Here is a 13,809-nt window from a genome sequence, read left to right on the forward strand (position 1 = left end):
AGGGTTGCTGTGGGGGTGTTGGGGGTCCCTGGGGGGTTGTGGGGTCCTGTGGGGTCCCTATGGGGGTATTGGGGTGTTTGGTTCCCTATGGGGGGTTTTGGGGGTCCTGGGGGGTCCCTATGGGGGTATTGGGGTGTTTGGTTCCCTATGGGGGTATTGGGGGTCCTGGGGGGTCCCTATGGGGGTATTGGGGTGTTTGGTTCCCTATGGGGGTATTGGGGGTGTTTGGTTCTCTATGGGGGTATTGGGGGTCCTGGGGGGTCCCTATGGGGGTATTGGGGGTGTTTGGGGGGGTGTTTGGGGGTGCCCCCCCCCCCCATTGCCTTTTCCTGCCCCAGATCCTGAGCAATGCCCGGCTCTTCCTGGAGAACCTCATCAAGTGAGTGCCCCACAGGGAACCCCCACAGGGACCCCCCCCATGGACCCCCAGTGCCCCACAGGGACCCCCCCCAGTGCCCCACAGGGACCCCCCCACAGGGACCCCCCCATTGCCCCACAGGGACCCCCCCACAGGGACCCCCCCTATGGACCCCAGTGCCCCACAGGGACCCCCACAGGGACCCCCCCATGGACCCCAGTGCCCCACAGTGACCCCCCCATGACCCCCCCATTGCCCCACAGTGACCCCCCCATTGCCCCACAGTGACCCCCTGTGACCCCCCTATTGCCCCCTAATGACCCCCCTTAATAGCCCCATTGCCCCCCCAGTGACCCCTCATTGCCCCCCATTGCCCCCCATTACCCAATGACCCCTTCATTGCCCCCCATTGCCCCAATGACCCCCCAAGTGACCCCCCCTTGCCACCCCAGTGACCCCCTTATTGCCCTCCTTGATCCCCCCATTGCCCGCCCGTGACCCCCCCAGTGACCCCCCCATTGCCCCCCAATGACCCCGTGACCCCCCCAGGGACCCCTAATACTCCCTCATTGCCCCCCAATGACCCCCTGTGACCCCCATTGCCCCCCCAATACCCCCTCATTGCCCCCACTGACCCCTCTGTGAGACCCCATTGCCCCCATAGTGACCCCCCCAGTGCCCCCCTCATTGCCCCCCATTGGCCCCCCCTTGTGACCCCAATGCCCCCCCTATGACCCCCCAATGAGCCTCCATTGCCCCCCAATGACCCCCCGTGATCCCCCCATTGCCCCCCCGTGACCCCCACAATGCCCCCCATTGCCCTCCCATTGCCCCCAATGCCCCCCCGTGACCCCCACAATGCCCCCCATTGCCCTCCCATTGCCCCCAATGCCCCCCGTGACCCCCACAATGCCCCCCCATTGCCCTCCCATTGCCCCCAATGCCCCCCGTGACCCCCACAATGCCCTCCCATTGCCCCCCCATTGCCCCCAATGCCCCCCATGACCCCCACAATGCCCCCCCAGTGCCCTCCCATTGCCCCCAATGCCCCCCGTGACCCCCACAATGCCCCCCCAGTGCCCTCCCATTGCCCCCAATGCCCCCCGTGACCCCCACAATGCCCCCCCAGTGCCCTCCCATTGCCCCCAATGGCCCCCGTGACCCCCACAATGCCCCCCCAGTGCCCTCCCATTGCCCCCAATGCTCCCTGTGACCCCCACAATGCCCCCCCCATGCCCCCCGTGACCCCCCCAATGCCCCCCCATTGCCCTCCCATTGCCCCCAATGCCCCCCGTGACCCCCCCAATGCCCCCCATTGCCCTCAACGACCCCCCCCGTGACCCCCCCAATACCCCCCATTGCCCTCCCATTGCCCCCAATGCCCCCCGTGACCCCCCCAATGCCCCCCATTGCCCTCAACGACCCCCCCCGTGACCCCCCCAATACCCCCCATTGCCCTCCCATTGCCCCCATTGGGCCCCATGACCCCCACAATGCCTCCCCATTGCCCTCCCATTGCCCCCAATGCCCCCCGTGACCCCCCCAATACCCCCCATTGCCCTCCCATTGCCCCCATTGCCCCCCCATGACCCCCACAATGCCCCCCCATTGCCCTCCCATTGCCCCCAATGCCCCCCGTGACCCCCCCAATACCCCCCATTGCCCTCAACGACCCCCCCCCATTGCACCCCCCCTGTCCCCCAATAACCCCCCCATTGTCCCCTTATTGCCCCCCCTATGGGGCTGGGGGGGGGTAACGACTTAGGACTGGGACACCCTCAAGGGGGATCCCTATGGATTCAAGGGGGGGTTTGGGGCATCCCATTGGGATGCAGAGGGGGGGTTGAGGGGGGTGAACCCCCCCCCATCGTGTGCCCCCCCTCATTGCCATGGCTCAGGTACGGGATCCTGGTGGATCCCATCCAAGTGGTGTCCCTGTTCCTGAAGGATCCCTATTCCTGGCCCTCGCTTTGCCTCATCATTGGTGAGTGCCCCCCCCAACCCCATTGAAGGTTTATGGGGGGGACATGGACACCCTGACCCCCCCCCCAATGCCTTCATCCACCCCCCCCAAACCTCCTCTTCCTCCTCCCGTTACCAGTGGCCAACGTCTTCGCCGTGGTGGCCCTCACCTTGGAGCGGTGCTTGGCGAAGGTGAGGGCATTGACCCCATTGACCCCATTGATCCCATTGATCTCATCCCTGCTTGATCCCATTGATCCCATTGACCCCATTGACCCCATTGATCCCATTGACCCCATTGATCCCATTGACCTCATCCCTGCTTGATCCCATTGATCCCATTGATCCCATTGACCCCATTGATCCCATTGATCCCATTGACCTCATCCCTGCTTGATCCCATTGATCCCATTGATCCCATTGACCCCATTGATCCCATTGACCCCATTGACCTCATCCCTGCTTGATCCCATTGACCCCATTGATCCCATTGATCTCATCCCTGCTTGATCCCATTGATCCCATTGACCCCATCCCTTCCTGATCCCATTGATCCTATTGACCCCATTGATCCCATTGACCCCCATTGACCCCATCCCTTCCTGATCCCATTGATCCCATTGACCCCATCCCTGCTTGATCCCATTGACCCCATTGATCCCATTGACCCCATCCCTGCCTGATCCTATTGACCCCATCCCTGCCTGATCCCGTTGATCCCGTTGATCCCATTGACCCCATCCCTGCCTGATCCCATTGATCCCATTGACCCCATCCCTTCCTGATCCCATTGATCCCATTGATCGCATTGACCCCATCCTTGCTTGATCCCATTGATCCCATTGACCCCATCCCTGCCTGATCCCATTGATCCCATTGACCCCATTGACCCTATCCGTGCCTGATCCCATTGATCTCATTGACCCCATCCCTTCCTGATCCCATTGATCCCATTGACCCCATCTCTACCTCATCCCATTGACCCCCTCACCCCCATCCCTACCTGATCCCCTTGACCCCATCCCTTTGTGTCCCCCCCCCATAGGGCTCCCTGTCCGAGGCCTCCGGAGCCTTCCTCCACGCTCTCAACCTCGTCGCCATCCTCTTCTTCCCGGCCGCCACCGTGCTCATGGTGGCCTCCATCACCCCCGGTGAGGGCTCTGCCTTGGGGGTCACAATGGGGGGGTCCCGGTGGGTCCCGTCCCCCCCCATCACCCCCCATGTCCCGCAGTGGGCTCCGTCTTCGCGCTCGCCATCTACACCATCCTCTTCCTCAAGCTCTTCTCCTTCCGGGACGTGAACCGCTGGTGCCGGGAGGCCACGGCCGGCGCCCAGGACCAAGGTTGGGATGGAGGGGGGGGAATTCGGGCCTGATCCCATTGATCCCATCCCTGCTTGATCCCATTGATCCCATCCGGGCCTGATCCCATTGATCCCATTGACTCCATCCCATTGATCCCATCCGGGCCTGATCCCATTGATGCCATTGACCCCATTGATCCCATTGCCTCCATCCCTGCCTGATCCCATTGACTCCATCCCTGCTTGATCCCATTGATCCCATCCCTGCTTGATCTCATTGATCCCATCCGGGCCTGATCCCATTGATCCCGTTGACCCCATCCCTGCCTGATCCCATTGATCCCATTGGTCCCATCCCTGCCTGATCCCATTGGTCCCATCCCTGCCTGATCCCATTAATCCCATTGACTCCATCCCTGCCTGATCCCATTGATTCCATCCCTGCCTGATCCCATTGATCCCATTGATTCCATACCCCACCTGATCCCATTGATCCCATTGATCCCATTGACCCCATCCCTGCCTGATCCCATTGATCCCATCCCTGCCGGATCCCATTGATCCCATCAACCCCATCCCTGCCTGATCCCATTGATCCCATCCCTGCCTGATCCCATTGACTCCATCCCTGCTTGATCCCATTGATCCCATCCCTGCCTGATCCCATTGATTCCATCCGGGCCTGATCCCATTGATCCCATTGACCCCATCCCTGCCTGATCCCATTGATCCCATTGACCCCATCCCTGCCTGATCCCATTGACCCCATCCCTGCCTGTTCCCATTGACCCCATCCCTGCCTGATCCCATTGATCCCATCCCTGCCTGATCCCATTGATCCCGTTGACCCCATCCCTGCCTGATCCCATTGACCCCATCCCTGCCTGTTCCCATTGACCCCATCCCTGCCTGATCCCATTGATCCCATTGACCCCATCCCTACCTGATCCCATTGATCCCATTGACCCCATCCCTGCCTGACCCCATTGATCTTGTTTGGGGTGTTGGGGGATCCTCATACCCCGTTTCCCCCCCAGTTCCAGAGGGCAGGAAAGCCAATGGGGACGTTGGGATGAGCGAGGTCTCGTACCCACACAACCTCACCTATAGAAGTAAGTGCTATGGGGGGGGGGGGGGGGATGTGGGGCAGGACCCCCCCTCATCGCCCCCCTGCCCCATAGATCTCTATTACTTCCTCTTCGCCCCCACCCTCTGCTATGAGCTCAACTTCCCGCGCTCCCCCCGCATCCGGAAGCGCTTCCTCCTGCGGCGCCTCTTTGAGATGGTTTGAACATGGGGGGGGGAAATGGGGGGGGGGGCAATGGGGGGGGTCATTGGGGGGTCGATGGGGGGGGTGGGAGCCTGCCCTGAGCTGAGGGGGTGGGGATGGGGGGGGGGTGATGGGGAGGGGGGGTCACTAAGGTGATGGGGATGATGGGGGGGTCACTAAGGTGGGGGGATGATGGGGGGCCCTAAGGTGGGGGGGTTATGGGGGGGTGATGGGGTGGGGGTCACTAAGGTGATGGGGATGATGGGGGCCCCCTAAGGTGATGGGGGATGATGGGGGGGGTCACTAAGGTGATGGGGATGATGGGGGGGTCACTAAGGTGATGGGGATGATGGGGGGGTCACTAAGGTGATGGGGATGATGGGGGGGTCACTAAGGTGGGGGGGTGATGGGGGGGTCACTGAGGTGATGATGATGATGGGGGGGGTCACTAAGGTGATGGGGGATGATGGGGGGGTCCCTAAGGTGGGGGGGTCATGGGGGGGTCACTAAGGTGATGGGGGTGATGGGGGGGTCACTAAGGTGATGATGGGGGGGTCACTAAGGTGATGGGGGATGATGGGGGGGTCACTAAGGTGGGGGGATGATGGGGGGGTCACTAAGGTGGGGGGATGATGGGGGGCACTAAGGTGGGGGGGTGATGGGGGGGTCACTAAGGTGATGGGGATGATGGGGGGGCCCTAAGGTGGGGGGGTAATGGGGGATGATGGGGGGGGGTCACTAAGGAGATGATGATGATGGGGGGGGCCCTAAGGTGGGGGGATGATGGGGGGGTCACTAAGGTGATGGGGGATGATGGGGGGGCCCTAAGGTGGGGGGTGATGGGGGTGGGGGTCACTAAGGTGATGGGGATGATGGGGGGGTCACTAAGGTGATGGGGATGATGGGGGGGGCCCTAAGGTGATGGGGGATGATGGGGGGGTCACTAAGGTGATGATGATGATGGGGGGGGGCCCTAAGGTGCGGGGGTGATGGGGTGGTCCCTAAGGTGATGGGGATGATGGGGGGGCCCTAAGGTGGGGGGGTAATGGGGGATGATGGGGGTGGTCCCTAAGGTGATGGGGATGATGGGGGGTGTTCTCATGGGATGGGGGATGATGGGGGGTCCCTAAGGTGATGATGATGGGGGGGACCCTAAAGTGGGGGGGTGATTGGGTGTTCCCTAAGGTGATGATGATGGGGGGTCCCTAAGGTAGGGGGGTGATGGGGGGGGGGGGCGATGATTCAGGGGCAACTGGAGTTGGGGGGGTGGTGGTTGGGGGGCACCCTGGGATAAGGAGATAATGGGGGGGGGGGGGTCCACATCTGGGGGTGCTGATTCCCCCCCCCCTCTGTTCCAGCTCTTCTTCATCCAGCTGCTGGTGGGGCTGATCCAGCAGGTACCTGGGGGGGGGGGGGGGGTCCCCAGCCCCACTTTGGGGGTCCTGGGGGGGGGTCCCAGGTCCCAGCAGCGTTTCCCTTGCAGTGGATGGTGCCCACGATCCAGAACTCCATGAAACCCTTTCGGGTGAGTTGGGGTGGGGGGGGAGTGTCTGTCTGATCCCATTGATTCCATTGACCCCACCCCTGCCTGATCCCATTGATTCCATTGACCCCATCCCTGTCTGATCTCATTGATCCCATTGACCCCATCCCTGCCTGATCCCATTGATTCCATTGACCCCATCCCTGCCTGATCCCATTGATCCCATTGACCCCATCCCTGCCTGATCCCATTGATTCCATTGACCCCATCCCTGCCTGATCCCATTGATCCCATTGACCCCATCCCTGCCTGATCCCATTGATCCCATTGACCCCATCCCTGTCTGATCCCATTGATCCCATTGACCCCATCCCTGCCTGATCCCATTGATCCCATTGACCCCATCCCTGCCTGATCCCATTGATCCCATTGACCCCATCCCTGCCTGATCCCATTGATCCCATTCCTGTCAGATCCCATTGATTCCATTGACCCCATCCCTGCCTGATCCCATTGATTCCATTGACCCCATCCCTGCCTGATCCCATTGATCCCATTGACCCCATCCTCGCGTGATCCCATTGATCCCATTGACCCCATCCCTGCCTGATCCCATTGATCCCATCCCTGTTCCCATCCCATTGATCCCATTGATCCCATCCATCCTATCCCTACCTGATCCCATTGACCCCATCAACCCCATCCCTGCCTGATCCCATTGATCCCATCCCTGTTCCCATCCCATTGATCCCATTGATCCCATCCCTGTTCCCATCCCACTGATCCCATTGATCCTATTGATCCCATCCCTGTTCCCATCCCTTTGATCCCATTGATCCCATTGATCCCATCCCTGTTCCCATCCCATTGATCCCATTGATCCCATCCCTGTTCCCATCCCATTGATCCCATTGATCCCATCCCTGTTCCCATCCCATTGATCCCATTGATCCCATCCCTGTTCCCATCCCATCCCTGTTCCCATCCCATCGATCCCATCCCTGTTCCCATCCCATTGATCCCATTGACCCCATCTCTGTTCCCATCCCATTGATCCCATCCCTGTTCCCATCCCATCCCTGTTCCCATCCCATTGATCCCATCCCTGTTCCCATCCCATCCCATTGATCCCATCCCTGTTCCCATCCCATTGATCCCATTGATCCCATCCCTGTTCCCATCCCATCGATCCCATCCCTGTTCCCATCCCATTGATCCTATCCCTGTTCCCATCCCATTGATCCCATTGATCCCATCCCTGTTCCCATCCCATCCCTGTTCCCATCCCATTGATCCCATTGATCCCATCCCTGTTCCCATCCCATTGATCCCATTGATCCCATCCCTGTTCCCATCCCATCCCTGTTCCCATCCCATCCCTGTTCCCATCCCATCCCATTGATCCCATTGACCCCATCCCTGTTCCCATCCCATCCCATTGATCCCATTGATCCCATCCCTGTTCCCATCCCATCCCTGTTCCCATCCCATCCCATTGATCCCATTGACCCCATCCCTGTTCCCATCCCATCGCTCTGACCCCGTCTCTCCCATAGGATATGGATTATTCCCGGATCATTGAGCGGCTCCTCAAGCTGGCTGTGAGTGCCTGCACCCCCCCCAACCCCTGCACCCCCCCCAACCCCTGCACCCACTGACCCCATCCCTGCCTGATCCCATTGATCCCATCCCTGCCTGATCCCATTGATCCCACTGACCCCATCCCTACCTGATCCCATTGATCCCATCCCTGCCTGCTCCCATTGACCCCATTGTTCCCATCGACCCCATTGACCCCATCGTTCCCATTGACCCCATCGTTCCCATTGGCCCCATCGACCCCATTGTTCCCATCGTTCCCATTGACCCCATTGTTCCCATTGACCCCATCGTTCCCATTGTTCCCATCGACTGCATTGACACCATCGACCCCTTGACCCCATCGTTCCCATTGACCCCATTGACCTCATCAACCCCATCGTTCCCATTGTTCCCATTGACCCCATTGTTCCCATTGACCCCATCGTTCCCATTGACCCTATCGTTCCCATTGACCACATTTATCCCATTGACCCCATCATTCCCATTGACCCCCTTTGATCCCATTGACCGCATTTATCCCATTGACCCCATCATTCCCATTGACCCCATTGTTCCCATTGACCCCATTTATCCCATTGACCCCATTGTTCCCATTGACCCCATTTATCCCATTGACCCCATCATTCCCATTGACCCCATTGTTCCCATTGACCCCATTTATCCCATTGACCCCATCGTTCCCATTGACCCCATTGTTCCCATTGACCGCATTTATCCCATTGACCCCATCATTCCCATTGACCCCATCGTTCCCATTGCCCCCCTTGACCCCATTGCCCCCCTTGACCCCATTGCCCCCCCAGGTCCCGAACCACCTCATCTGGCTCATCTTCTTCTATTGGTTCTTCCACTCCTGCCTCAACGTCGTGGCCGAGCTGATGCAGTTTGGGGACCGGGAATTCTACCGGGATTGGTGGTGAGGCTCCAGGGATGCAGCGGGATCAAGGGGGGGGGATGGGGGGACGGGGACCCCCCCCAATCCGGATGCAATTCCCAACCCCCCCCCCCCCCCCCCCAAATTCCCATCAGGAACTCGGAATCCGTCACCTACTTCTGGCAGAACTGGAACATCCCCGTCCACAAGTGGTGCCTCAGGTACCCCCCCCCCAAAAACCCTGTTAATGGGAACCACCCCAAACCGTGTTAATGGGAACCACCCCAACCCCGTTAATGGGACCCCCCCCAAACCCTGTTAATGGGAACCCCCCCAAACCCTATTAATGGGAACCACCCCAAACCCTGTTAATGGGAACCCCCCAACCCCGTTAATGGGAACCACCCCAAACCCTGTTAATGGGAACCCACCCCAAACCCCGTTAATGGGAACCACCCCAAACCCTGTTAATGGGAACCCCCCATAACCCTGTTAATGGGAACCCCCCCAAACCCCATTAAAGGCACCCCCCCAACCATGTTAATGGGAACCACCCCAAACCCTGTTAATGGGACCCCCCCCCAAACCCCATTAAAGGCACCCCCCCAACCATGTTAATGGGAACCACCCCAAACCCTGTTAATGGGAACCCCCCATAACCCTGTTAATGGGAACCCACCCCAAACCCCGTTAATTGGAACCCCCCAACCCCGTTAATGGGAACCACCCCAAACCCCGTTAATGGGAACCCCCCCAAACCCTGTTAATGGGAACCCCTCCCAGCCCTGTTAATGGGAACCCCCCCCAAACCCCGTTAATGGGAACCCCCCCAAACCCTGTTAATGGGAACCCCCCAAACCTCATTAATGGGAACCCCCCAACCCCATTAATGGGAACCCCCCCAAACCCTGTTAATGGGAACCCCCCATAACCCTGTTAATGGGAACCCCCCCAACCCCGTTAATGGGAACCACCCCAAACCCTGTTAATGGGAACCCCCCGCCAACCCCGTTAATGGGAACCCCCCCCAAACCTCATTAATGGGACCCCCCTCCCCACCCCTGTTAATGGGACACCCCCCCAAACCCCATTTATGGGAACCCCCCCCATGAACCCCGTTAATGGGAACCCCCCCCATGAACCCCGTTTATAGGACCCCCCCATGAACCTCGTTTTTGGGGACCCCCCATGAACCCCGTTAATGGGACCCCCCATGAACCCCGTTTTTGGGGACCCCCCCATGAACCCCGTTTTTGGGGACCCCCCAATCCCCATTTTTGGGGTCCTGGCCCCCCTGAACCCCATTTTGTGGTGTTGGGCCCCCTTGAACCCCATTTATGGGGATCCCCTGCACCCTGGTTTTGGGGTGCTGGGCCCCCCCAAACCCCATTTTTTGGGGTGCTGGGCCCCCCCAAACCCCATTTAGAGACCTCTGGGCCCCCCCAAACCCCATTTTTGGGGTCTTCCTCCCAAAAAACCCCATTTAGAGACCTCTGGGCTCCCCCCAATCCCCATTTTTGGGGTGCTGGGACCCCTTTGAACCCCATTTTTGGGGTCCTGGCCCCCCGAACCCCATTTAGGAGCCTCTGGGCCCCCCAACCCCATTTTTGGGGTGCTGGGACCCCCCTAAACCCCATTTATGGGGTCCTGGCCCCCTTGAACCCCATTTTTGTGGTCTTGGGACCCCTTGAACCCCATTTATGGGGATCCCCTGCACCCTGGTTTTGGGGTGCTGGGCCCCCCCAAACCCCATTTTCGGGGTCCTCCCCCCCCCAAACCCCATTTAGAGACCTCTGGGTCCCCCCAAACCCCATTTTGAGACCTCTGGCCCCCCCCAAACCCCATTTTTTGGGGGCTGGGCCCCCTTTGCACCCCATTTTTGGGGTCCTCCCTCCCCCAAACCCCATTTAGAGACCTCTGGGCCCCCCCCAAACCCCATTTTTTGGGGGCTGGGCCCCCTTTGAACCCCATTTATGGGGATCCCCTGCACCCTGGTTTTGGGGTGCTGGGCCCCCCCAAACCCCATTTAGAGACCTCTGGGCCCCCCCCAAACCCCATTTTTGGGGTCTTCCCCCCCAAAACCCCATTTAGGAGCCTCTGGGCCCCCCCAAACCCCATTTTTGGGGTGCTGGGACCCCCGTAAACCTCTTTTTTTGGGTGCTGGGCCCCCTTGAACCCCATTTATGGGGATCCCCTGCACCCTGGTTTTGGGGTGCTGGGCCCCCCCAAACCCCATTTAGAGACCTCTGGGCCCCCTGAACCCCATTTTTGGGGTCCTCCTGCCCCCAAACCCCATTTAGAGACCTCTGGGCCCCCTCAAACCCCATTTTTGGGGGGCTGGGCCCCCCCGAACCCCATTTTTGGGGTCCTGCTCCCGCAAAACCCCATTTAGAGACTTCTGGGCCCCCCCAAAACCCATTTTTGGGGCCCTGCCCCCCCCAAACCCCATTTTTGGGGTCCTCCCTCCCCAAAACCCCATTTAGAGACCTCCGGGCCCCCCCCCAAACCCCATTTTTGGGGTGCTGGGCCCCCCCAAACCCCATTTAGAGACCTCTGGGCCCCCCCAAACCCCATTTTTGGGGTGCTGGGCCCTCTTTGCACCCCATATATGGGGTCCTGCCCCCCCTGAACCCCATTTTTGTGGTCTGGGGACCCCTTGAACCCCATTTATGGGGATCCCCTGCACCCTGGTTTTGGGGTGCTGGGCCCCCCCAAACCCCATTTAGAGACCTCTGCCCCCCCCAAACCCCATTTTTGGGGTCCTGCCCCCCCCAAACCCCATTTAGAGACCTCTGGGTCCCCCCAAACCCCATTTTTGGGGTCCTGCCCCCCCAAAACCCCATTTAGAGACCTCTGGGCCCCCCCCCAAACCCCATTTTTGGGGGGCTGGGCCCCCTTTGAACCCCATTTATGGGGATCCCCTGCACCCTGGTTTTGGGGTGCTGGGCCCCCCCAAACCCCATTTAGAGACCTCTGGGCCCCCCCCAACCCCATTTTTGGGGTGCTGGGCCCCCCCAAACCCCATTTTTGGGGTCTTCCCCCCCCAAAACCCCATTTAGAGACCTCTGGGTCCCCCCAAACCCCATTTTTTGGGTGCTGGGACCCCTTGAACCCCATTTATGGGGTCCTGGCCCCCCCTGAACCCCATTTTTGTGGGGTTGGGACCCCTTGAACCCCATTTATGGGGATCCCCTGCACCCTGGTTTTGGGGGGCTGGGCCCCCCCAAACCCCATTTTTGGGGTTTTCCCCCCCAAAAACCCCATTTAGAGACCTCTGCCCCCCCCAAACCCCATTTTTGGGGTCCTGCCCCCCCAAAACCCCATTTAGAGACCTCTGCCCCCCCCCAAACCCCATTTTTGGGGTCTTCCCCCCCCAAAACCCCATTTAGGAGCCTCTGGGCCCCCCCAAACCCCATTTTTGGGGTCCTGCCCCCCCAAAACCCCATTTAGAGACCTCTGGGCCCCCCCCAAACCCCATTTTTTGGGGGCTGGGCCCCCTTTGCACCCCATTTTTGGGGTCCTGCTCCCCCAAAACCCCATTTAGAGACCTCTGGGCCCCCCCAAACCCCATTTTTTGGGTGCTGGGCCCCCTTTGTACCCCATTTTTGGGGTCCTTCCCCCCTCCCACTGACCCCCATTTTTGGGGTGCCCCCCAGGCACTTCTACAAGCCGCTGCTGAGGTGTGGGGCCAGCCGCTGGGGGGCTCAAGTGGCCGTGTTCCTGGCGTCCGCCTTCTTCCATGAGGTCAGTTTTGGGGGGGCCCCTGCCCCACTGCACCCCATAACCCCACTGCCCCCCCCCCACCCCTTGCTATGGGGCTGAGCCCCCCACATCCCTGCAGTACCTGGTGAGCGTCCCCCTCAAGATGTTCCGGCCCTGGGCGTTCATGGGGATGGCGGCGCAGGTAAGGGGGGGGACCCCGAAAATGGGGGGGGACCCCTAAAATGGGGGGAACCCTAAAGTGGGGGGACCCCTAAAGTGGGGTGGGGTGCCCCTAAAGTGTGTGTGTGGACCCCTAAAATGGGGGGGGTTATACCTAAAAGGGGGGGTACCCCTAAAATGGGGGGGTGCCCCTAAAATGGGGGGGTACCCCTAAAGTGGGAGGGGTGCCCCTAAAGTGTGTGTGGACACCCCTAAAATGGGGGGGGTTATACCTAAAATGGGGGGGTGCCCCTAAAATGGGGGGGTTACACCTAAAGTGGGGGGGATACCCCTAAAATGGGGGGAGTACCCCTAAAGTGGGGGGGTACCCCTAAAGTGGGGGGGGGTGCCCCTAAAGTGTGTGTGGGGACCCCTAAAATGGGGGGGTTATACCTAAAATGGGGGGACCCCTAAAATGGGGGGGTGCCCCTAAAGTGGGGGGGACCCCTAAAGTGGGGGAGTGCCCCTAAAGTGGGGGGGAGTACACCTAAAATGGGGGGGGGACCCCTAAAGTGTGTGTGTGGGACCCCTAAAGTGGGGGGGTACCCGTAAAGTGGGGGGGGACCCCTAAAGTGGGGGGGACCCCTAAAGTGGGGGGGTACCTCTAAAATGGGGGGGAGTACCCCTAAAGTGGGGGGGAGTACCCCTAAAATGGTGGGGACCCCTAAAGTGTGTGTGTGGGACCCCTAAAATGGGGGGGTACCCCTAAAGTGGGGGCGTACCCCTAAAGTGTGTGGGGGACCCCTAAAATGGGGGGGAGTACCCCTAAAATGCAGGGGACCCCTAAAGTGTGTGTGGGGACCCCTAAAGTGGGGGGGTACCCCTAAAATGGGGGGGGGTACCCCTAAAGTGTGTGTGTGGGACCCCTAAAATGGGGGGGAGCCCCTAAAATGGGGGGGAGTACCCCTAAAGTGTGTGTGGGACACCCCTAAAATGGGGGGGTGCCCCTAAAATGGGGGGGTTACACCTAAAATGGGGGGGTACCCCCTAAAATGGGGGGAGTACCCCTAAAGTGTGTGTGGGACACCCCTAAAATG

At 60.2% G+C, this 13,809-nt stretch overlaps 1 protein-coding gene across 1 annotated transcript; it reads left to right on the forward strand.

Moving 5' to 3' along the window:
* Nucleotides 1-279: 279 nt before the first annotated feature.
* On the forward strand, nucleotides 280-12,794 carry DGAT1 (diacylglycerol O-acyltransferase 1; the record flags this gene model as incomplete). Its single annotated transcript, XM_062611082.1, has 14 exons — nucleotides 280-379; nucleotides 2,257-2,342; nucleotides 2,460-2,512; nucleotides 3,366-3,471; nucleotides 3,552-3,662; nucleotides 4,660-4,734; nucleotides 4,804-4,907; nucleotides 6,251-6,289; nucleotides 6,376-6,417; nucleotides 7,932-7,976; nucleotides 8,781-8,893; nucleotides 9,007-9,072; nucleotides 12,508-12,595; nucleotides 12,693-12,794. Coding segments are annotated over 14 exons (1,130 nt in total), but the record flags the coding sequence as incomplete, so codon positions are not given.
* Nucleotides 12,795-13,809: the final 1,015 nt, after the last annotated feature.

This window comes from Pezoporus occidentalis, unplaced genomic scaffold (genome assembly GCF_034315485.1).
Source record: "Pezoporus occidentalis ecotype Australia unplaced genomic scaffold, CSIRO_AGI_Poc_V1 ctg1505, whole genome shotgun sequence".
Taxonomy (NCBI): Eukaryota; Metazoa; Chordata; class Aves; order Psittaciformes; family Psittacidae; genus Pezoporus; species Pezoporus occidentalis.